This window comes from Acinonyx jubatus, chromosome D1 (assembly GCF_027475565.1).
Source record: "Acinonyx jubatus isolate Ajub_Pintada_27869175 chromosome D1, VMU_Ajub_asm_v1.0, whole genome shotgun sequence".
NCBI classification, from domain to species: Eukaryota; Metazoa; Chordata; class Mammalia; order Carnivora; family Felidae; genus Acinonyx; species Acinonyx jubatus.
In genome coordinates, this window is record NC_069390.1 from 30,281,809 (window position 1) to 30,308,217 (window position 26,409).

Here is a 26,409-nt window from a genome sequence, read left to right on the forward strand (position 1 = left end):
AACCTATAACACTGTATAGCAAACTAAACCATGCTTCAGACAGCCATCCCCATTTAAAAAAAAAAAAAAAAAAAGAAAACATGTTTTGGTTTACGGAACACTCATATTACCTAGGTTCTCTGATACAGATTCAGGGGTTCTGAACGTGGGAGTACTTGAGAGGACACAAATGCATTTCTCTGGAGAATTCTGTCAGATGGTAGAACAGCTTGTTATACAGACATAGATATAATATTAAAAAAATATAAGAATCTCATGAATAATATTTCAAAGGTAACTATTTTCTTATGCTTATAAAAGAAATAGAAAAAAGATTACATGGGATGCCATTTATTTCAAATATATAAATGCACTTTTTAACATTTGTGACCAACACTGTGTAAGACCAATGTTTATAGCCTTACATCAACTTCTTAAGCAGGACCCATATACAGCAGAAGTGTTCTTATCACTTTTATTTTTGCCTTTTAGACTAATAGTATTCTAAAATAATTTTAGCCACCATGAACCATACTTATGGAAAATATAAAAAGAATTCAGATTATTTCATTGTATTCTGTATTTCTGTAATTCTACAGTAAAAAATAGTAAGTGAACTCATGACGTAATTTTCCCAAAACACAGCTTTTATTGTAGCAGACTAAATTAGATATACCTCTCTCTCTGTAAACATTTTGCATGCTCACTAAAAGTCTGGTCTTCTACATAGGCATAATGAACAAATATAAGCAAAATTATTATAGAAATTTATCCCTGAAACAAGTTAAATATTACCATTTTTGAAAAATAACACAGAAATAGTCTAAGGACTGTTGAAATATAAACAGTTTGAATTTTAAAGTCATTTATTCTGTTGAAAATATATTCCTGTTTTAAACAAAAAAAAAATCTAAGATTTATTTATTTATTAATGTTTGTTTATTTTTTGAGAGAGAGACAGAGCACAAGTAGGGGAGGAGCAGAGGGAAAAGGAGACAGAATCTGAAGCAGGCTCCAGGTGGGGCTGGAACCCACAAATGACCTGAGCTGAAGTCTGATGCTTAACCGACTGAGCCACCCAGGCGCCCCTGAAAAGCTTAAGCAATATAGTAAATCATACTTACTTAGAACCAAAAAAAAACCAATCCAAAACAAAACAAAGAAACCCAACAAACAAAAAAACAAAACATTGGTAGCAATGCAACTAAGGTCTAATGAACCCAGAAGTTCAGATAAAATTAGAAGTCTCTGTATCCTCTATAACAAAATATTTCCTTAATTCAGAAAAACACCCAAAAAACTAGCATCTAATTTAAAGCCAAAATATTCTTTTTGCCAGTGCTCTGTTGAAATCTGAATTAAAGACTTGATACTGATTATACTTCTGATAACTAGGTCAGTGGACAATTATCACTTAATGACAATACCATGGTTCAAAATGGCATTCCATCAAAGTAAAACCTGTTAAACAGATACCAAAGTATACAGAAATAAAAATAAACCTCCACTGGTCAATCCAATCAAATTGGCTGCATAAATTTCACTTAAATGACTTAAAATGTATCTGAAACTACTAAAAGCTTATCTGGTTAAACTAAAGTACTACAACTTAGGGAAAACAAAGCAAAAACCTAGTTTAGTGGCAATGCCCTAGCTGATAAAACATTTTAGACAGGGAGCTGCTTGAAAAAGGAAGCAGAGAAGTTATCATCCACTCTCATTCTCCAAAGAGCACCCATACGAATTCCATACAGAACCAGTACATCAAGATTCAAGCAATTTCCACTTTAATTTATATTGTCTCTACCACTGTTTGTCCACTTTTTTTTCCTTTTCATTACTAACTGCCTTAAAGCCTTTTTTTTTTTTTTAGCCCTTTTGATCCTAATCACCACCTTATAAAACTTTAATAACATAGACACCATGTATCCCTGTTTCTGTATTGTATGAATATCCATGCTTTATACATAGTAAGATCTTTGCCACCAGGAACAAATTTTCACCAAGAATGTATGGCTAAACAATGAAAGGTTTACAATGCTAAAACTTTTTAAGGGTAAGTAGTGAGAAGAATTTTAGCACTTAGATATGTAGATTATTTCCAAAATAGTTTTAACACTCAACCACCTAGTTTTATTGAAATTAATTTTTCCTGAAGTAGGCACTGTTCTCAGCTACAGTCCTTGGCTTGCACAGTAGTGCTGGACCATAAAAATGACCATTCGTAGCAACCTTAATAATCAATGGGGAAAATGTTCTGTGACCTCCAAAAACCCATCAAAATATTAAAAACTCTTGTTAGAAATGTAAAGGAAAATGAAAACACTGTAAAAAAAAGGTATTTTAGTACACTGTAATTGAAAAACATTGGAAACACTGAGAATTAAAGCATTATTCCATTGCAAAAAACTAATCAAGAGTGGTTTGAACAGTGCCTGCTTTTTTGCTAACTTAAGATACAAAGTAGGCTATACCATTGCAGATACTGAAGTTTGGATCTGCTTCTACCATTTTCTCATTTGTGCTTTCAATGTTGTAAAATCACTGTAATTTTCTTTAACGTGAAGTTTTTTACTATCACTTCCTCTGGGATATATTCAAGCTTTTCATCACAGCCTATTTCCCTATTTACATTGCTCCCCCCAGCAGCCCCCCCGCGAGCTTCCTCTAGCTGCATACTGAGGCTCTAGAGAAACAGCAGCATCAACCTTCCCATAAGTGATTTCTTCTACAACTCCATCTACGTTCAATGCATATCTCACATCTAGCATGATCATTTTTCATTTCTTCACTGCTCTTTTATCTTTGGTGGACAGTTATTTTGATGATCCACTTTTGGAAAATGTCACATGGGTGACAAGGAGACAGCACAACCACATGCTTTGCTGTCTAGGAGTGGACTGAATGACAGATGTGCGGTAACCAACCACTAGAGGGGTCTGAGTGAAGGTTACGGATGGACTGGTCACTGATGAGGAGGCACATCTGTTACATAATGACTTAGGGACAAAGAGCCAGCAGGGAAGTTTGTACTTCATGTAACTACCCACGGTATATACCATGGAACTGAAATGTGAACTGTGCTAATGGAGGACTGCCTTTACCTACTTGTTGACATTGGCCTGGGCAGGCTTAAAGCTGACTGCTGAGTAAAAGCCCATATAAACTGACATCAAATAATAAATCTTAAAGCACCCTAACTGCAAAACTAATGCATAATGAGTGCATGCTGAGGTGGTTTTCAAATTGTCATCATTTGGCAGTCAACTTTAGAATGCATCTGAGAGTGACAGAGTTTTAGAAATAGAGATGGGATCTTTTCCCATAATTTGATACCACAAATTATCCAGCATGTTTGTTATGAATGATTTCCCCTCCTTCGATTTCGATTTGCTCATATAGCCACTTGCGGTCACAGCGGCATTCAGCTCCGCATTTGGTGGAACCACAGGCAGGACAAGCATAGAAACATCCTAAACAGTCTTCATCGAGGCAGTCACAGAGGTCCATTCCACTGAAAATCAGCAGGCCCTGGCTATCATAGACCTTACTCTTTGCTGGTATCACTTGTCTGTAAAAGAAAACACAAGATGAATGACACTTCACAAAGACATTATTTTTAAATAAATGAAAAAAAGGTAAAAAAAAAAATGGAAGCAAGTAAAATATTTTGAATTAGGGATGAAGTCCTGCAAAACTGGTACATAACTTACCAGACTCAAGCCTACTCTATAATTACTAGTAATGAACTGTGTGTGAGAAGAGACCTCATTCTAAAGTGTTGAGACAAATCCAAAGAGCCTGAAAATGCCTCTAGAAGTCCATTTAAAAGTCAACTCAGTAAAGGAATGGACCAGAACTATTTCCAAAAAAATATTATTTCTGTGAAAATATTTTCCCCTTCCCTTAACAACAACAACAACAACAACAACAACAACAACAAAAAAGAAGAATGGCTGCTTAATAATGGTACATTTTGTTGGTTACCAATCTCTATTACCCTATTGGTTTTTATACTGCAATTAATCTGTTTCTTGTTCTTTAACGGACTCGAGCAAATCTGGCCTAAAAACACTTAAATGACTCATTGGAAAATCTTAACAGATGGAATAAATGGCATATGTAGAAAATAATTCTGAATGATTACACTAACATTTCTTTGTCAACCTGTGTTTTAGAAATGTTCAGTTTAAAAAGTCATATTCTAAACAATTTACTTTTCTCATTCGTTCTGTTGACTATACCATAACTGTTTCTATTTTAGACATGTAAAAAATAAAAAGCAACCTTGAATTTTCATAAGATTTACTTTTTAGCTGCCACCCATAGAAGGGTGATATACCAATTACATAATACCAATACTTTTCAAAAAACTGTTTTAAATATGTTTGAATTTTAGTTCTCATGCCAAAAATGTTAACCTGTTTACTTCATTGACACTTCCTTAGAAATAAATTTTTAGAGCTGAAAGGGACGCCTTCATTTTATATGCAGCCCTTGGAGATTCCTACTAATTGCAGATTATCCAGTTTAAAATATCTACCCAAAAAATTCAAAACTCCAGAGAAAGATGTGAAACAATAACAGACAGACGCAGCAAGCTAACAAAGGTCTTCAGGGAACACACAGCCTACCTGTCAGAACCAGCGGTTGCATTTTTTGTGAGCCTTCTTTTTTCTCTTTTACCAGTTTCTGGAGCAAATTCAGTTTGTTTTCCTGGGTTTGCAAATTGCAATGACCTCAAAGCTTTAGCAGTTCTTCCCTGAATAAAGGTAAACAAATTATCAACTCAAATCTTGACAACAGACCATGAATACATTAATATTTAACTTAATGTTAACCCTGATTATTCCTTAACCTGAAGGACAGTCTGGAATTCACAAAAAAGAAGAAAAAGGTTTTAGAACCCAAGTGCAATGAAATTTACACAGCCCTAGACAATATTCAAAGTTTAACTCTGGTTAACTTATTTGTAATATTTCCATTACCTAATTTTAGTCTCTGGCCTATTAGAAGGGGCAATAGGCCTGCTGAAAACTGCTATGGCTTCTGTCAATATGGGAGAAAAGGCAAAAAAAAAAAAAAACCCTGCTGTACGACCCAATGGGATAAAACTGAGTTTCCTGGGCGCCTGGCTGGCTTGGTTGGTGGAGCGAGCAACTATTGATTTCAGGTTGTGGGTTCAAGCCCACACTGGGTGTAGAGATTACTTTAAAAATGTAACAAAAAAGAAAAACAAAAACTGAGGCTCCTAATATCATCTTGAGTCCTTAAGAAAAGATTCTATTATTGTATACATAGTTAAAAGCAGAGAGATAATAATGGTTTCAAGTCCTGAAACAGTATTATCATCTTTTTAAAAAGCATTGGTAAAACAAAATTTTGATGGTTAAGGATTTAAGTTTGTTATCTGGGGAAAAAGCAGTTTATGTGATATATTACACAGAGCAACAAATAAATGGAATGGAGAAGACATCTATAGTGACAGGTGCAAGTACCTAGTATGAACTGCAAGGTAACACTGGGTCCTGGAGATATGCCTTTGAGGGGAGAACAAAAGGGAAGTACTACATATAATTTAAAATTTTAATTATCTTTTAATTCGGTTTATTAATATAATGAAAAGGAGGAAATTGAGAAAAATATCCCAGCAGCAAGAATTATAAATTGGTTATAAATAGAAATTTTGAGAAGTGCTCCTTTGATATACTTGTCTTTGTTCTACACCCAAAGATAGCTTTATGAAATCTTGGTTTTTTTTCTGATGTAGTTAAATAATCTGAATGTAGGCATATGAATAAGGGAGAGTTATAAATATTTAGTATTTACAATGTAAAAATGTATGCTTTTTGACCATAGGGAGCACTAAAATTAGCCTGATCATATCAAATAAGAATTCAGAGCTAAAAGCAAAAGAAATCCAAAGAACAGTATTAACGCCAAAGAAGAAAGAAAGGTTGAAGAAACAATTATTGGAAGTGATTTTTCTGGTGTTCGTTTTAAAGCAGTAATTTTCAAGGGGAATTCATTGTGCTATACAGATCCTCACTGGTTGGCATGTCCCATTGAGTTATTTTGGTATTGGTAAAGAAGCTAAGATAATAACTAGATCCTGGCTTTACCAGAATGTTCTAAAAGCCACTCCTGACATCTTAGCCCTAGGAGTTACAGCTTGAGTCTTGGGCATAGTATGTTATTCCTTTCTCAAGCCTGGTTTATCATCCAGTCTAGGTACATGGGAATATTTAGAAAATCATTTACTTTCACCTCCCCAACTTTAATTTACAATTAGAATCATAATAATATAAATGATTTCTTTATAGTTCAACAAAACCCCACACTGTAGAAGTAACACAGGAGACAAAAATGGCTGCCATACACACATCTGAATCAGGTTTTCTTCTCTGCCGATCTTCAGAATCAACATCCACACTTCCATTGATTATCTGTGTACATTTTGGACAAAGCTTCCACCCAGGTACAAGCTGTCTTCCAAATTTTGCACTCAGAAAAGTGGCATCATCTAAGTCAATTACATGCAAATTTTTTTTGGCTAGTTTTTTGTGTATGTTAAATGGGTCACAACATGACTTCTGCAAATCCTCAAATCTGTCAATGTAAATTTTCGCATGATGGAAGCAAATGGTATTGTTCCCAGAAAGTGTCATTCCAGTTCTAAGTTGAAGTAAAAGCATATCATTTGATGACAGTTCTTGCAAAGTCTTGAAACCCGTGTGACGAGTATAGTAGGTTTTATGGCACTCATTCGTGGTACGGAGTTGGACTCCAACTGAACATGGATCCATCACTCTTGATTCTAGCAAATTTCCCTTGTTAGATTTTGTCTACAGATCTCTCTCAAGTAGGTCATGTGCTGATTGCCCTAGAGAAAAAATTGAAGAGTCAGATTTGTGCTGCAAACTTTTTATCTGGGAAACTGAAAAAGCATTTGCTGAAATTCAACACCTATTTAAAAGAAAGAAACTCTTCATAAGTGAGGAATAGAATGGCATTTACCAAAAGCCTACAATAAACATCAGATATGCAGGACTTTTATGGAGAAAGTTATGAAACAGACAAAAAAGTTATCCTAAATGAATGTAGAAATTAATCATGGGAACTCTGACCAAAGTATATAAATTCTCCAGGAATTTATCTATAAATTCAATACTATTCCAATAAAAATCCCAGTAGGTATTCCACTCATTCCACCTTGGAATTTAGCATTTGGTTTATTTGGAAGACTAAAAATCCAAGACAGTCAAGATAGTCTTGAAGGAAAACAAAGTGGCATATTTATTTGCTATAAAGCTATTATAATTAAATCTGTGGTAGCAGTACAGTATAGACAAATAGATCCATGAAACGATAAGGGTTTGGTGTGACATATGACACATGATTTTATATAATCAGTGTTATAGGGTATTACACCTTAATGGGGAAAATATTAAAATATTAGGGATAACCAGATAACCACATGGAAATAGACTAAGATCTCTTTCTCACAAACAAAAATCAATTCCTGATGGATTAAATAATCAAACAAGAAAAGAAAAACTATACAAATGTTTAAAAGAAAACATAGACGGGGTGCCCGGATGGCTCAGTGGGTTAAGTGTCCAGCTCTTGGTTTTGGCTCAGGTAATGCTTTCACAATCTTGGGATTCTCCCTCTCCCTCTGTCTTTCCCCTCCCCTCCCCCCCTCACGTTCCCTGTCTCTCTCAAAAATAAATAAGTAAACATTTAAAGCAAGCAAGCAAGCAAGCATAGAAGACTTTGTGACATTGGGAGAAGAATTTCTCAAACAAGAAAGCACATACCAAAGGAAAAGATGGATATATCTGATTATACATCAAAATTAAACATTTCCTTATAACTCTAAAGGAGGAAAAACAGCCACACTTGAAAGGTATGGTTAGGATTATTATCCCAAATATACAAAAAAACAACAACATATCCTGACTTCTATAAATCAATTAGAAAATGACAAGGAACCCATTAGAAAACTAAAAAAATACAGATAGGCAATTCACAGAGGAAGAGAACAAAATAGCCAAGAAATGCATGCAAAGATGTACAGCCTTTACTGCTGTCAAAAAAAAAAAAAAAAGCAAATTACATACCATGTCTCAAACATTTGCATGGCAAAATTTTAAAATCTGATAACCTGGTGCTGGTTAAATTGTGGCCAACTCTTACATGCTCCTTATACACTGGTAGAAATGTAAACTGCAATGGCTTTAGAGCATTTTTGGCGATTTCTGGCAAAATTAAAGAAGTCCACATCCCAGGACCTTGCACTTTCAGCTCTAGATGTCCATGCCAGAAAAATCTATGTCCCACATGAGCACAAGGACTTTGAGCATTTATTGTCTTTGACAGTGAAAAGTTGGAAAGAACCTAATTTTAAGAATGAGACACCGTGAGTTACTCAACAGGGACTCCTACAGGTCAGGTAAGATGACTAACCTACAGGAATTCTATGAATCAACATAGATAAATCTCAAGGACAATCTTAGGTGAAAAAGTTGTAAAAGAACACATACCATTTATTTAAAATTTTAAACACACAAAAAAGAGTGTACATGGTTTATAGATAAAATATGAATCATGATAAAATATATATATCAGATTAAGAAATGCCAAATTTGGGGCACTTTGGTGGCTCAGTGGGTTAAACAATCTGCGACTCTTGATTTCAGCTCAGGTCTTGATCCAAAGTTCATGAGATGGAGCCCCACATTGGGCTCTGTGCTGATAGGGCAGAGCCTGCTTGGGATTCTCCCTCCTCCTCTCTCTCTCTACCCTTCCCCTGGGCACACGTCCAAATGTGCGGGCTTTCTCTAAGTATAAAGAATTAAAAAAAAACAAAAAGAAATACAAATTTGTGGTATACATACTTCTAAGGAGGAAGGAACTTTTTTAAAGGTATTTATGGAATATAAAACTTGGTGGCATTTACACACATGCTTCATTTTCTGTACTATTTGAAAATTTCATAAATATTTTTCAAAGCAAATACAAAACCTTAGTTGAATTCTTAAGAAAAAATTCAACAAATACAAGTCACTAGGAAAAATATATGTGAGGGGCGCCTGGGTGGCTTAGTCAATGGGGCATCTGACTTCAGCCTGGGTCATGATCTCAGAGTTGGTGAGTTGGAGTCCTGCATTGGGATCTGTGCTGACAGTGGAGACTGCTTCGGATCCTCTCTTTCCCTCTCTCTCTGCCCCTCTCCAGCTTGTGCACTCTTTTTCTCTCTCAAAAATAAATAATATTTAAAAAAGTAAAAACATTAAAAAACATTTATGTGAATCACTGAAATCTGGATGGTGGCAGAGTGCTGAAAAATCTAGGATCCTGCAGTTTTGCAAGTGCTTTTATAAATTTTGCTCCAAAAAAAAAAAAAAAATCGTTAGAAAGCTTACTTTGCCATGTTTTCTGTAGAGAAAAACCATATACAAAGAAACCATATGCAAAGAAAACACCATATACAAAGAGGACTCTGGTCTCATGTTAACAAAAAATGGTGACTATGCATCTGTTTTCAGTTAAAATACTAAATTTAAAAAGTTAAAAAATAGAATACAATTTACAGTTCAAAATGTCACTGAACATTTTAACTTATGTTTTTAAAAGCTAGTTAAGGTGGAGCATGTTTATATATTTTTTATCCTATTTTAACCAACTTTTAAAATTTAACTTCCAAGTAATGGTACCAATTATATCAGACAAAATGACTTGTATTATACAAGCAGATTTCTTTTAACAGAAATGTGGATTAAAATAAATTAAGGAGTGGAAAAGAGGAAGCCAGAGCTATGATTATAAAACTACAAACTATGCTGTACTGTACTTTAAGAGATATGGGACACAAATCTGGCTCTGAACTTTCTTAACAGTCAAAACAAAGAAAAAAACTTGACCCACACATTATGGAAACTGCTATTGTTTAATGTCTTATTAATGCTCGATTCTTTATATTTGTAGGTACTATACCCAATCTGTAGCCACTAATCGGTGATTTTTCGAACATAAAATTATTTCTTAGCAAACACTTGCCTCACCCTAACCGTATTTGACAGGAAAACCATCCTGTGACTTAGAAAATTCATTTTGGAAATTCTGTCTACAGAATTAATACATTTTTGCCCACTAGGGAATTCTTTTCCTTGGCTACTGGGGCATCTGTTCCTTTACTTTCCTTTTATCTTTTCTAAATTACAACATGGTTCCCTAGACTTTATTAGCAGGACTGCTAGTTGTGCCAGCGTACTTATTTCTAAATGATCTCTCTCGGAAACTTGGAAATATGATTAACTCATATTAAACCACTTTTTAATGTTTATTATTCATTTTGAGAGAGAGACAGAAAATGCACAAGCAGGGCAGGAGCAGAGAGAGAGAGAGAGAGAAAGGTGGGGGGGAAATCTGAAGCAGGCTCCATGCTATCAGCGCAGAGCCTGACATGGGGCTCAAAGTCACCAACCATGAGATCATGACCTGAGCCAAACAAAGTAGGATGCTTAACCCACCGAGTCACCCAGGCAGCCCCACCTTTTTCTAAGTATTTGCTTGGAAATTCCACAATACCATAAATTCTTTTATTAATCTTAAACTACTATGAACCTGAACTCTTAGTTGGAAAGCACAGACTTAAATGTGTTTTTAATTCAATGTAGCCATGACCCTCTCAGTCCCTGAAAACATCCTCTACTGGTAAACAGGTGCTTCCAACTATTTTGAGCTTTTGGCACACTTTTGAGTACTATAATTTTTGGAGGAACACTTGCAGGAATTACACTGCTGTGCAATACCATTTTCTAAGCAGCTATCCCTCTGGTGTCACTGTTAGGGTATATGTACTATTAGACTGGCCAATTAAACATGAATTCTAGATAACGTACATATATTTTAAGTATATCCCAAATATCGCTAAAAAGTAATTTGGTGTTTGTCTGAAATTCAAATTTAACTGGGCATGCTGTATTTTTATTTGTTAAATTTGGCAACCTCATTTTTTGCATCTTCCTGGAAGTAGAAATGTTTCTTTGGTACCAGCTTCACATTATGCACCATTTCTCACTTGTTGCTAAAAGAAAGATGAACTTCCCATGAACAAATTATAGGACATGCTCAGTTTAAAATTAAAACGGCCTATCAGATAGAAGATAAACTGCAAGTCACGGTAAAAAAATAAATTTTATACACTGATTAAAACTCAATGGCACAACTGTACCACTCATTTAAAACTGTCATGGTAGGGGCACCTGGATGACTCAGTTGGTTAGGTGTCCAACTTTGGCTCAGGTCATGATCTCATGGTTCAAGAGTTTGAGCCCCATGTTGGGCTCTGTGCTGACAGCTCAGAGTCTGGAGGCTGCTTTGGATTCTGTATCTCCCTCTCTCTCTGCCCCTCCCCTGCTCATGCTGTCTCTCTCTCTCTCAAAAAAATAAACATTAAAAAAAAAAAATGAAAACTGTCAAGGTAAAAGTGTATACACCTGTGTCAGTAAAGTTTTACTGCTTGAAGTCTTACATAAGTTACCTTCCTGATCTACAATTAGGCAGTTTTTTCATGTATTGCTAAAGAAAAGTCAGGCTAACTCAAGGAGCACAAAATTTCGGCCGTGACCTTAAGTGGTTATTGCCTGTCTTCTAAAAATTACAGCCTCTAGCTGGTCCTCCCCTGTTGTAGTACCCAATGTCTTTATTTCTGTCTTTCCTCCCTAAGCTAAAGTTCTGCTGTACAGCTCTTTCATCTATTTCCCAGCAACTGTTTCTTTTGCTCGTTTTGGTCTATGTTCTGGCAATGTGGCCCACAAATCATATTTATTCTTTTCTTCCAGTGACAGTCCAGTAGCTCCATGTTGCTCCCTTTACCTACAGCATGATGTAATGTTCTCCAGTAACGATTAATCGAACACCTTCCTTAATTAACATAGTCAGAAATGCACTATTATTTACTGTCTCCGAACCGGTACTGGCATCAGCTGGGAACGAATTAGAAAAGAGGAATCTCAGTAAGGACCCTAGACCTACTGAATCAGAATCTATACTAAAACAAACAAACAAACAAAACACCAAAAGACCCCCAGGTGACATGTAAGCATACTACTTTGAGATCCAGATCCACTGCTTCAGGTAATTCAATTAAAAGAATATTAACCAAGCATCTTCCATATTTATAAAGCATATTAAAAAAAAAAAAAAAAAGGAAGATACACACCCAAACATGAACTTATCTTTCAGGAAGTCTAACATTTAAGGAAGACTATGAGGGGAGTTGAGTCATAAATTTGATAAAACCGATATATATATGAGAAATATATGCATTATTGAAAGCACAGAGATCTGGGTTTTCACATTCTGTGTCTTCCACTGCCTTTCAGCTATTTTTCAACTGACAACTGTAGATAATGGATAATGGATAGCAATGCAAATCCAATTCTTGTCTATAGTCTTGTAAATTCTGTCTAATGGTGGCTCAATGGACTGCTTGGCCCACTGTGGAAGACCGTTTGCCTCCATTTGCTCATTTCAATAGTCCTGATCAATAAATATGTCTGTTCTTTTGTCATGTGAATTGGTTACAACATAGTTCCCTCATTAATAATGTAAACAAAAATCATGTGTTTATAATTTTATATCTGTGTAACAGTCATGATTTTACTTCCACCTCCTTTTTTGGTGGAAAATTCTTTTAAACGTAGTGAGAGATTAATTACCTCCAGTCAATCATTTTAAACAGTATACCTACTATGCCTCTTGAAAGGAAAAAAAAAGTCTTGCTTTTATTTTTCACTTTAATTTTTTTAAACTTTATTTTGAGAGAGAGAGAGAGAGAGAGAGAGAGAGAGAGAGAGAGAACACAACTGGGGGAGGGGCAGAGAGAGGGAGAGACAGAATTCCAAGTAGGCTCCTCACCATTAGCGCAGAGCCCAGTGCGGGGCTCAAACCCATGAACGGTGAGATCATGACCTGAGCTGAAATCAAGAGTCCGATGCTTAACTGACTGAGCCACCTAGGTGCCCGAAAAAGTCCTGTTTTTAATCGGATAAGATGAAAACCAAAAACAAACAAAAAACCCTAAATGTGTTCATTTAGGCCTGATTAATTCAGTTCTTTTCCCCTACCTTTTGGTAAGATTTCACTCTGATACAAATGAGATCCAGGTCTTCAAATATTTTTAAACTGTACTTTGTGATGTAGGATTTACAAATACTAACAGTTAATTCCTGAAGGATCAATGGGTCTCCTAAGGCCTTCCTGTAGAGAGGTTTGGATGAATTTTATTTGTACACTCATTTTCCATTTCAAATAGCCTTTTGAGAAGTTGAATTTTACCTGAGGCCTGTGTTTCTGGTTCTTCAAGAGTCATGGTTAAGGAAATCCTCCCACTACTCTCTTTATGGCTTCTATAAGACTCTGAGGATACCCCCTTGTCTACCTGAGACTAGGACAAAGGTCGTCCAAACTCCCAATCTTTGCCTCATTTACAAATCTGTGAATCTTAACTGCATGTTAAAACTGACCAGTCAGAACAAAAATGTTTGTTAGTCATATTTTAAGTTTCTCTTCTTCCCCCAGGTCCCTGAACTTTGGATCAAGGAGATCTGTTGTAGCATCAGCTTACTCCTCCCTGGAGATGCTGGTAGATCTTTTGGTTGGAGAATTCTCTCTACTGCAATAGTTCCTTTTCCCCTATTGTCATACCTTTCAAATAAAGTCTCTCTTTACTAACTCTGGATTTTTTTTTTATTTGAAAAATCCCCAAAAACTTTCTGCATTTTGGACTTTCTGTTGCTTTAGGGTTGCCAACACTTTATTCAGTGCCTAAATATAGTATGTTTTGTGATTCTAAAATTAACATTTAATATTCTTAACAGCAATACTAGAAGAGTCAAGAAACAATGAAATAAGTGTAGAACAGATTAGACCCCTTCTACCACCTTAGGTAGTAAACAAAATTATTTTCTCCTTGTATGATCATATGATTTGAACACTGCAAGCTCAAAAAACAAGTTTTTTTTTCTTAAATTGAGGTATAATTTACATATAACATTATTGGTTTCAGGTGTACAAGGTAAAGGTCTGATATTTTGCACATATTGTGAAAGACCACCACAGTAAGTCTAGTTAACATCTATCACCACACAGTTACACTTTTTTTCTTGTGAGTACTTTTAAGATTTACTTCCTAAGCAACTTTCCAATATGCAATACAGTGTTGTTAACTATAGTCACCATGCCGTACATCAATCCCCATTACTTATTTATTTATTTTATACCTGGAAGTTTGTACCTTTTGACCCCCTTCTCCCATTTTGCCAACCCCCTACCTCTGGCAACCACTAATCTATTCTGTTTATCTATGAGTTGATTTTTAAAAAAGATTTATTTAAAATTTATACATATATATATATTTAGATTCTATGGAATAAGCTTTTAAGCATTATCACTTGCTATCCATTACAAATCTCTACAATAGGCAGGTTAAATACAGCTGAGTGAGCTCACACAAGGAAATGACTCCAGCAAGCTTTCCTGAGTCTTAAGACTCAGGCCCAATAAAAAAAAAGATAAAGAGAAGTTAAAACCAAAATATAGTCAAAGTATCACTTAAAATATTTGGTGCCTGTAGTTACTAAGTGTGAGGTATAGCACCAAGCACAAACATCATCTTGTTAATCTTTACAACAGTGAGATAAATACTATCATCCCCATTTACAGGTGAAGAAACTGAGGCTTAGAGCTCCAGTTACCAAGCCTAGCACAGAGCCTGTAATAACATTCAAGTTCTTGCTGAATGAATAAAACCAAAAAAACCCCACAAAAATTAATTTTACTTTTATATGAAGAATCTCTTAATTAGGTCCTAATGATTTATTCTAGGTTTATCTAACATTTTCCCCTCAGATTTTCTTATTGCTTTGTCTAGTATAGTTTCAGATCATTTTTGGAACAATTTAGCAAACCTTCAGGCTTCCAAATCCCATTCGCAATTTGTCTCTAGTCTTCTAGCCCTTAAAGGCCAAAGAAAACTGAAGTGGGATTTCAGCAATGGAGAGACTGCTTCTAGACCAAGAAGAGTAAATAAAGCTCTTGGTTCTACCTGATTCTGGATGTGGCCCAAATTGTCAAAAAATACTTAACACTCCAGTTGTTGAGTAGGTGATTGTGAAACTGAACTCTGAATCATTCTGTTGAAAATACTTTCATCTCTTCCTAGAAGATAAGAGTCTGGACTCTCTACCATGGCATGACTTGTTCAAATGCCACATACTCCAGGCCAAATGACACTGCCTGCAAAGTTCTTTTACACTTTATGACTCCTGCTTGGAAAGCCAATGGCCCTTTCTGTGCCAGGCAATGCTAACTTATCCTTCAGGGCAGTACCAGTGTCTAAACCTATCTGGTGTGCCTTACCCAAGTACTATTATTATAGGTCCTTCTTCCTCTGTGTCTGCAGAGCAATCTCATGGTGCAATAAAACTTTTTCTCTATTCTCAGCTGTTGGAAGGCAGGAGCATTATGTTTTTATTTTCTGCATCACCCAAAGGCAAAAGAGGAACATCAGGGACTTCCCTTTTCATAGCAATCACAGGGTTTTTTTTTTTTTTTTTTTTTTATGTTGTTGTTGTTAGTTTTTCAATAATATATTAGATCTGTGAGGACAAGGAATGAACCAGTTCCTGTTTACAGTTGTAGCTTCTTTAGCATAATACTGGCACTAAGTAATCACTTAACGTCTTTTGAATACATGTTCCATGTTCAGAAACTGTCACATGTCACATCAAGAAGGATGGATCTCTCCAAATCAGGGTGACTAGGTCCCCAGGATGCTGCAATTATTCCCACTCCAACAGCATGATGGTCACATGCATAACGCCCCTAGGTGACAGTCACATCATGTGTCAAGCTACCAAATACATCCAATGAACACTTCCTAAGTTCATGCTACTGGGATGGAAAAATGAATACTGATCGGCCTCCAGCCTCAATCAGCTAGGGCTGGGAGGATGCTCATTAAAAAATGAAAACGAACAGGCAGCGATACAGGATGTGGACGAGATTCAGGGCCATAATATCCCTCATGTACATAGTATAAGCCTAAATCATAGCTTTGAGGGCTCCAGGTCTCCCGAAAAGGGGCGACAACCCGCGGAGGAGACAGATGCGCCGGAAACTATGCTGGGCCCTGACACAAGGGGCCGCAGAAGAACTGGGGGAGTCGGAGCCACAGCAGCGTAGCCTGCTGCAGGAGGCCCAAGCCGGAAGCTGAAATCCCTTTCATGTGTCGGGGCCTCCTCTCCCACCTCTCCTTAGGGACTTCCGTGAACCGGCCCGGGCCCCCCTCCCACCCAAGGACCCGTCCCCTCACTCCCGCCCTTCCCAGAGCCTCCCCCGGGCCCCTTCCACCTTAGCTCGAGCTCTCCCCGGCCGAGGTTGTGCTGCACCCGCTTTCACGTAGAGCCGACTTGGCGGCCAGCTCTTCCTCTCTTCCCCGTCCTACCACTGAGAGGACGGCTGGCAAGGGCTAGAGAGGCTCAGCGCTACCATAAAGCGACGCCCGATAGAAGCCTAGAGCGGATCCGAGCCTGGCCCGCCTCCCGCGCGGAATGGGCTGGGCGGTGTTAATTGGCGGAATATGCAAGGTGAGGCGATGGTTGCTTCAGGAGTCGTCTCGGTTTTGCGTTTGTTTTGTGAGGTTAGGGAATTGGGAGCTCCCTGGGGCTATTTCTTGGGAGATACAGGTTCCGCTGACTTGGATTGTGTTCGCAAATTCTATGCCTGTGCGTGAGGCCAAATTTTTGCACCCCATTCCTCTTAATCCCTGGAGAAGTGAATGAGTTACAAGAACGTCACGAACAGACCCTTTATTTATAGTCTCACGTTTTGTGTGATTTTTGTTCAAACGAAATATATTGCAAAATGCATCTTTTTAAATTACAAACAATAGAAATAGCTATGTTTATTACTTGGAGTAAAATGTAGTCTCCAGGAAGATGCTTGTAAATTTTCTGAGGGAAGAAAACAGTTTATTTCTTGTATCCCTATTGTTTGCCACAGTTTAGGCGCTCAGTTTTTGGAGTGGGTATTATTCATCTAGAATCTTTGAGAGATTGTGATCCCTTAGACTGAAGACTCAGCCTTCAACCATTTTCAGGTGGGGATAGGAGGAAGGAAAGCACCCAAACTATTGTTTTTTTGACCACCCAAGTGAAAAATGTGAGACCGGGAAAGAAGATAAGGTCCACCAAGGCCCCAGCTTGTTTGTGATACAAAACACACCTACTGTAAATTGTTTTTTGCAGTGAGCCTATGGCCCTTCCTACCACTTTTTTTTTTTTTTTTTTTTTTTTTTTTGCCTGCTCTGCAACCAGGCTGGGTCAATCTTAGAACTAGGGAATGGGAGAAAGGCAAAAAGCAAGAGATAATCCCCTCAGCTGTGTCTGCAAGAGGTCGCATTCAATAGTTCTTTTGTTACTTTGGTGCTTTGCTAAGGAATAATGAGACAAAAAGAATAAAATTTATCTCTACTTTAAAAGAACTCACAGCCTAGTGACAGAGGAGTAAACAGTTAATCACAGTGTGGTGTGATAAACACCATGATAGAAACACAAGGATATGAACAGGATATAATGAGATACATGAAAGCAGGGGCATTCAGTAGAGATTAATGCTTGAATTGAGCTGTTGTGTAGAAAACTAACTTGATGCACTCGTGACCTCCAAGTACACTACTAATTAAGCCATCCTAATGGTAATGAAACAGAAGGCTCACAGACCACATTAAGATACTTGAAAAACATGGTTTATTAAATTAACTTAAATACCCAGGCAGGGGAAAGAGTTGGAGTTGACACACTTAGGATGGGGTGTAAACATGTAGAAGGATGACATCACCTGAATCTTGAGTTATGCGATGTTCGTATGTTCTATCTGCCACATCTGCCTTTTCCACTGATGATACGCTTATGAGAACTAGAGATGGGGTTATAGCAAGAAGGCCTACAGGCAGAAAGTGCTTTGGGCCAATGACACACATCTACTCTGTTGGATAGATATAAGGAAACAGGCCTGGCCACAGCCAGAGCCTACTAATTAGCTTGATGAACAGGCGCTGGTTTTATTTGCATTTCTTGGATAGAGCACATATGAGACTATACTAGGTGTCACTTGTGGGTAGCTAATTTAGGGCTGACGAAGCTTTCGTCCCAGAGATGGCAGAGTTATTCATACCTTAGTTTTTCCATCCCTGTTTGACTATAAATGACCCTCTTCCATCATATTTTTTATTTAGCTTTGGCATGCCTTATAGTTTACTAACTTACTATGTATATTTAACACAATTCTGCCTGTGTTTCAGAAAGTACATAGTTACTCATATTCTATATATAAAACATCCTAGGAGGTTTGCATTTGTCTCATAAGCTACTAGTGTACTTAACACTTCTTGTGACTAACACTTCTTATGACTTTCTTCCATCCTTAAGGAAACTGCAAGGAATTCAGTATAGTTGGAGTGAGAAGCTGGAGAGGTAAGTAGAGGACAGATGGTACACTTTTTATGACATATTAAAGATACTACATTTTATACTGAAGAAAAGTGTAAAACTATAAGGAGAGTGGAAAATAGGGAAGAGGTACAGGCCTGGGCAGGAGGGCCAGGTGGAATCTCTTGCCCTAATGCAGCTGATCAATAATGAGGGCCTCAATCAACCAAGGCAGTGGTTCTATGGAGTTAGAGGTGATCCCCCTGCCCCCAAATACATTTGGTAATATTTGGACACATTTTTCATTGTTCAAACTAGGGGTTTCTACTGATAAATACTGGGGTGAGGACAGGGAAACTTCTTTTTTTTTTTATTTTTTTTTATTTTTAAAAAGTATTTATTCTTAGAGCAAGCGAGAGCACAAGCAGGGGAGGGTCAGAGAGAGGGAGACACAGAATCCGAAGCAGGATCCAGGCTTTGAGCTGTCAGCACAGAGCCCAATGTGGGGCTCAAACTCATGCACCAGGAGATCATGACCTGAGCCGAAGTTGGAAGCCTAACCAACTGAGCCACCCGGGTGCCCCAGGACAGGGAAACTTATAAACATCCTACAATGCACAAGACGGTCTGCGTTCCCGAGAGCAAGGCGGGACAGCATCGCCTTTCCCGGCCCAGCCTCACAAACCACTTTTCTCCACCTTCTATTGGTTACAAGAAAATGTCAAGCTGGTAGAGATTTAAGGAGAGGCTACAGGCCCCGCCCAGGTGGGAGGGGCATCAAGGTCACATGGGAGAACGGGAGGCAGAGATGGGGCTGCGGCTGCCTTTGGAAAATGTCCTCAGGCGCACCGCACTCTTTCCACTTTGCAGCAAATCTCAGACACAGTCTCCGTCCGTCACATCGATTTATACTTCAGTACTTTGGGTGCAGCTGTTCGACTTCAGATGAAGGCCACAGTCGCTTGGCTGCCCCAAGCCAAGCGTTGTTCACAACAGAGAACTGTCTGGCTTAAAATATCAGTAGTCCCAAGACGGAGAAGTAAGGGATCCCCCTCAAGTAAGGGATGTAAGGAAGCATAGAGAGGATAGAGGTTAAGCAATTCAATTTAGTTGGATTTTATAACTGATTATATATAGATGTGAGGAAGAAAGAGAATGAGTAACTTGGTAACTAGGAGTAACTGAGCTTGGGTTACTGAGGAGGACAAAGGAGGACAAACTGAGGAGGACAAAGGGAAAAATAGGTTAGGGAAAATGGAGATAAAGAATTAAACATTGGATATGTTAAGTTTGAGACATCCCCAAAATGTACAGTAAGCAGGTGGAAAAAGGAGAGGAGATGAGAAGAATTTGAGCTGGAAGATAAGAATTTCCTAATTTTTTAAATGTTTATTTTTGACAGAGAGGGAGAGGGAGAGAGAGAGAGAGAGAGAGAAAATGAATGAGTGGGGAGGTGCAGAGAGCGAGGGGAACAGAGGATCTGAAGTGGGTACTGTGTTGACAGCAGGGAGCCTGATACAGGGCTCAAACTCATGAGATCATGACCTGAGCCAAAGTCAGACACTTAACCAACTGAGCCATCTGGGTGCCCCAGAATTTTCTTATCTTAATAAGAAATGTTTGTACCAGATTAAATTAGAGTCTGCAGGTAAACTCTAAGAATCTGCATTTCTGGCAAGCAATTAGGTGATCTTGCAGCATGCCAGAATTTGAGAATGATAGTTTTTGGTCTCAGGAAAAGTAGGGAAGAGCAGAGTCCCAAAAACCATGGAAGGAGAGAATTGCAAGCAGGGGTGTTATTAGTACAAGAGGTTGCTATAAAGCAGTACTGGCCATTAGAAGTATAATGCAAATCACGTAGGTAATAATTTTTTGTTGTTGTTGCAGTAGTGAACAGGTAAAAAGAAATAGGTGAAATTAATTTTAGAAGTATATTTTGTTTAATCCATTATATCTAAAACATTTTAACATGTAATTAATATAAAATTAATGAGCCATGTTGCATCCTTTTTTTTCATGCAAAGTCCTAGAAATCTGGTATTCATTTTATACCTCCAGCACCTTTAATTTGAACTAGCCACAATTCCAGTACTCAGGAGCTACATGTGGCTAGTGGCTACCATATTGTATCTCACAGCTGTAGAAGGTCAAGTAAGAAAAGAACTAAAGTATAAGCTTTAGCTATAGTAATAAGGGTGGTCATAGATCATGTGATGAGAGCTCTTTCAGTGAAGAAGCCAAAATATGCCTAGCTAAACAGTGGAAAGTTAGAGATAACAGCTACCACTGAGAACATTTTCAAAATTTTTTGCAATTAATAATATAGTATGAGGGGCTTTGTACTTTTGAGTATGAATTTAAGATCAGACAGCATAATTCAGCTTTTTATGTAAATTTTAACAGTTATATTTGAATTTCTGCATTTGCAGAATTGTCCTCCCTGCAAAACAATTAGAAAATTGGGCATAATATATGAAGTCACTGTTGTCAGACATTGGACAACAGGCAATACAGAATTGTGATCCCTGAGAGAAGAGAAATAAGGGAAGTCCTACAATGACTCCAGCTTGCTGCCTGGAGGCAGTGTTCAGGATACAGAGCAGGGAGGAACCTAAACAGAAACCAGTGGTTTCATGAGTGAAAGAGACAGAGATGGAAATTGAAGGAAGCCAATGGGAAGATAGAAGAGTAAGAGACACAGAGAGAGAGTCTTGGAGGTCTGTCTGGTCAGGTGTGATTTCCCCTTGTTCTTTGGCTGAGTATTGATCTGCACAATGGAAGACTGAAACTTCATGAGACTTGGGAAAGGACCACGAAAAGCCACAGGCCCAACAATTTCTGATGCTTACACGGGGCTGGGAATAGTTTGTGTTCCATCAACCATAGTAGAGAAACCTTGTAACACCAATTGTAATACCAGTTGTTTCTACCAATTGAAATAAGACCAGGTGGATCCTGGCCAGCTTGCTCACTTTCTCTGTCTTTCAGGTCTCTCCATGTGGTCTCTGCTTAGGCTGGTTTGGTTTTCTTCACAGCATAGTAGCCATAGGGTGGCTGGATTTATTACATGGTGGTTCAGAGCTCCTGGTGCTTGTGTTGCAGCAAGCAAGGTGAAAATTGCTTTGCCTTTTATGACTTATCCCCTAGGATCACATATTGTCACTTCTACCTCATTCTGTTGGTTATGTGCAAGTCATTGAACTTGGTCCAGATTCAAGAGGTGGGAGCATGGCTTACACCTCTTGATGGGAGGAATATAAAAAAATTTGCAGATATGTTTAAAAGAATGCAAAAGATGGCATAGTCTAGGACCAAATCTAATAACTACCATAATTTCAAAGTAGTGATGAATATAAATGATATTTTGAGATATCTGTAACAACTTTAATTTGATACAAAAAATCTGTGATTTTTTTGGTGACTAAGTTTTAGGTAATGGAGACACAATTAATGCTGCAGCAGTACTAACAGATACACAAATTCTGTGACACCAGCTGGGAGATTGTGTGGGGTCCCCCACAGGTTAAGGGTTCGGTCCTAAAAGACCGCCCCTTGCCTACTTCAGATGCTAATTATAAATCCAGCTTGTTAGCTGTGCTTCTAACCCACTGGCTATAAATCAGAGGTTCCCATCATTCTCTTCTCAGGTCAATTAATTTGCTAGAATAGCTCACAACTCAGGAAAACATTTTACTTAATAGATTATCAGTTTATCAGTTTATTAGAAAATGGTGTAGGGGTGCCTGGGGGGCTCAGTTGGTTAGGTGTCCAACTTTGGCTAAGGTCATGATCTAGCGGTTCATGAGTTTGAGCCCTGTGTTGGGCTCTGTGCTGACAGTTCAGAGCCTGGAGCCTCCTTCAGATTCTGTGTCTCCCTGTCCCTCTGCCCTTCCTCTGCTCATGCTCAGTCTCTCTCTCTCTCTCTCTCTCTCTCTCTCTCTCTCTCTCAAAAATAAGTATTAAAAAAAATTTTTTTTTTTTTAAAGAAAATGGTGTAACAGGAACCACCAGTCTAAGAGATGCATAGGACAAATGTGGGAAGAGACACAGAGAACTTCTATGCCCTCTCTGGGGCACACCACTTTCTTAGAACCTTACAAGTGTTTACCAGCCTGGGAGATTTTCTGAACCTCATGCTTTCGGGTTTTTATGGAGGCATCATTAAGTAGGCATGATTGATTAAATCATTGGCCAGTGATGATTAAACTTAATCTCCAGTTCCATTTCCCTCCCAGAGGTAGAGAGAGTAACCAGCCCCCCTCCCCAACCTTTGTGGCTTTTCAATAGTCCCTTTGTTAACATAAACTATGGTGTGGTTATAAGGGGCTTGTTATGAATCACAAAAGACACTTTAATCACACTTACCACTTAGGAAATTACAAGAGTTTTAAATTCCTGCCAGGAAAGGAGACCAAGACCAAATATAAATTTCTTGTTATGGATTACAATATCACAATACCCTTCACATACATATGTAATATCTCATTCATATATATATAGAAAGTGCCTAGCACACAGTAAGCTCTCAATAACTGGTAGCTATAATTATTCTTGTTACTATTTACGAACCTCCAAATGTATCTGGAAACACTGGAATGATCAGCTCACATATGTTCTGTCATTCATGGCATGCTATGTTCTAATCTTGAAAGATGGATATTAACCTGAGAAGTATTTGAACCTGTATCTCTTGACTTCCCTCTCACCACTTTGTACCCTCCTTCCTTACAACAATATTTAAGAGTTGATTGATGTAAAGAAATGTGATATAGGGAATTTAATTACTGTCCAGTAGGACAGATTGAAGTTGCATTTTTAGCGTCTTCTGATTTTTCTCATTTGAAGCAAAGATTTCAGACTGTTGTGGGGGTGGCGTGGGGAAGGAAATGCAGATCTGTTCACAGCTGCTACTCAAAATACTAGCCATATAACCAGTAGAGAATTTGGCTCAAATTAAAATCCCTGGGCTCTTCATTGCCATCATAATCATTATTGTATCAATTAAGATTCGTTTGCATGTCCACAGTATTTGGCACTACATCAAGGAGGGAAGCTGATGATCACAGAATTGGTTTAGACCATTTTGCTTATGTCTGAAAATGACCCAACTGGTATAAAGAAAAAGCAGAAATAAATCATTAAAATTTTGTAATTCAACAGCACTCAGAATCATAAAATATTACAACTGGAAAAGGATCCAACAATTCTGTTGCACAGCTTCTTCATTTAGAGATTGATAAAACTCAGCTCCAGAAATAGTAATATTATACAACCAATATATAAGTGACAATTAGTAAAGGTTACACAACCAGTAAGTAATAGGGGGAAAAAAGACTCATACCCATATCATCTAACTCAAAATTCACTGTTTTTTGTACTTTACCGGCCTACAACACAATCTATGAGTAAGGATCATATTCTTAGAAAACCAGAAAATATAATATTACATATAACTCTCCTTTGAATTACTCTCTTGGAAAATTAGGAGCCAAGTTATTAGAGTCTACATGTTTTGGCTTTTCTATATTAATCATTATTAGTGACGGGAGTAGGTACTGTTGGTTTTGATGGGGATGTTTTGGTGTGCCATAGGGCTTATTTAGGTGAACAATATGAACAGTTCTAAATATTTTCAGGGATTGCATGAGAGAACCCTCCTTAGGCCTTCGGGTGGATCTTTGTACAGCAATACTGCCTAGGAGCCAGCAGAGGGAGAGCAGAACATTGTTTTGCCAATTTTCACCAAGTTTCTCCTTACTGTTTTACCTCTTATTAATTTTTTTTACACATATTTGATCTATTCCTTGGCAGTGGTGAGAAAAATATTACCTTTTCCTGCTTTTTGGGGCAGGATAGAGAATGCTTCTACCAATGAATTGGAATTCTACTGAACTTATTGGTCAATAGACTGTCAAATGAACTGGGTTTTGAAAGTCTTTAAGCATATTAGGAATTTGTGTGGCTTTCACATGCTTTTCCCCATAATGTTGGGCAACTTAAGTGATTTTAAATATATGTAATCAAATATATATATTATCTTTTAATAACTACTTCAGAGAGAAACTAACAATGTAGTAAGATTTGGAATTATCTCATTAGTCACTTGATTTTGCTACGTAAGAGGATGAATATATACTGAATCCAGAGAAAGTTTAAAATGATGACTTTTGATACAAAGAGTTTTAGAAATAAAATCCACATATCAGTTGAAGTAATCATCTCATTTTTCCAGAAATCTTTGGTGTTTAAACATTCATTATTGCTTTGTGTTTGTATCTTCAGAGTTTGGGGTATAATGTGATACACACTTATCCTCAAAGAGTTCATGAGAGATTGACACAGAAACAGATCACTGAAAAATCTAATGGCAGTATTAGACAATTAGGCGTATGGGTTGGGGCAGTAAGAGTGCATGGAACACAAGCATTCAACCCAATAAGGGGATCTGGAGTGATTTCTGGAGGAGGGCCATCAGAGCTAAGTCATAAAGGAGTAGGAATGTATTCTATTCAATGTATTCTTTAATCTTCCCTCCCCTATTCACATGGTTATGTTGAGAGTGGCCATTCAGTACACTATTATACCGCATTCCTAAGCTACAAATTTTTGATCCACAAGTGGACATCTGAAATATGCTGGGTAGGGCACCTGGGTGGCTCAGTTGGTTAAGCGTCTGACTCTTGGTTTTGGCTCAGGTCATGATCTCACGGCTCGTGAGTTCAAGCCCAGCATGGGGCTGTGTGTTGACAGCATGGAGCCTTCTTGGGATTCTGTCTCCCTCTCTCTCTACCCCTACCCCCGCCCCCCGAATAAATAAACATTTTTAAATAATATGAAAAAGGAAACCTGCTGGGTCAATCAGTGTTCCTTACTAGGATTTTTCAATATGGGACCCAGTGAAACTGGAGAACTGTTAACTGCTTTGTTTTCTGCCTTTTGTCAGAGGAAAACAGCAATAATAACCTGAGTTACATTGACACACACAAATTGAAGCACAAACTGTAGAGAATGCATCCTCCCAGCATTCAAGCCTCTGGTTCTTTTGTCACCCATAGTATATGTGCAGCCACTTCCCTGTTCTTTGGTTTCATGAGACAGCCCAGTATCCTTATAAGTCTCTTTTTTTCTCAAACTGGTATGAGTAGGCTTTCTTTCCTTTGCAGCCACAAGAATCCCAGCTGGTATAAAGAGTTACTGAGGCAGAGAGAGAGGGTGAAGGGCATTTTGGGGACTACAGGAGCAAAGACCTAGAAACATTAAAAAGCATGGCCTGTAGGAGAAATAGAAATAGTTAAAACTATTCTAACTAACTATTTTGTTAAAACATAAAATAAGAGAGAGAAAGAGTGCTAACAAATGAGGTGAGAAATTTATCATTCTATGGAGTTTAACTTTACTCTGAAGGCAATGAAGAGCCATAGAATAGTTGGCACACTGATATAGATTTGTGGTTTAGATGGCTTACTCTGGCAGGAGTTTCTTCAACATTTCTTGCATCTCTGGGTTTATAATATGTTGTTCCATCACTTAGGACCCTGGGGTAAGGGAATGGGATATGGAAAATGTGTTCTGTCCCTAACCAAAACAAATCCTAGGGTCTTGACTTTTTATGACTTCATTTGATTACTTTCTAACAGCCTATCTTCCCCTTCATTCTGAAAGTGCCACTAGAGCAGGGGCATGTCTACTTTGTTCATCGTGAATCTCCAAGGTAGTTAAATGAGGTAATTCCCATGCCTTCGTACCTGGAACACATGGTTATACGATAAAAATTTGCTATATCAATAAATGAGTGAGTAAATAAATAGTGATGAGATAGAGGGAATAAATTCATGATATATTTTGGAAATAGGGCTTGATGAGTTTGATAAAACTAGCTATATATATTGAGCACTTACATATTAAGCAGGAGAATGAATGTTTTGCATGC

The 26,409-nt window shown here is 37.7% G+C and overlaps 1 protein-coding gene and 1 long non-coding RNA gene across 3 annotated transcripts in view; one reads left to right on the top strand and one right to left on the bottom strand.

Annotated features, from left to right (window-relative positions):
* Positions 1-931: 931 nt before the first annotated feature.
* On the bottom strand, positions 932-16,541 carry ARL14EP (ADP ribosylation factor like GTPase 14 effector protein). The gene is made up of 4 exons (XM_015066896.3): positions 16,402-16,541; positions 6,363-6,862; positions 4,614-4,741; positions 932-3,550 (listed from the first exon to the last, which is right to left on the bottom strand). Exons 2-4 carry the CDS (start codon positions 6,783-6,785, stop codon positions 3,322-3,324), a joined length of 780 nt encoding a protein of 259 aa, XP_014922382.1. The 5' UTR covers positions 6,786-6,862; positions 16,402-16,541; the 3' UTR covers positions 932-3,321.
* The window catches only part of LOC113603426 (uncharacterized), a 193,770-nt gene continuing 183,859 nt past the window's right edge, over positions 16,499-26,409 (top strand). For both annotated transcript variants that reach the window (XR_008290414.1, XR_003425009.2), the window contains exons 1-2: positions 16,499-16,637; positions 18,480-18,524. This is a non-coding gene — a long non-coding RNA (uncharacterized LOC113603426). The remainder of the gene's footprint in view (positions 16,638-18,479; positions 18,525-26,409) is intronic.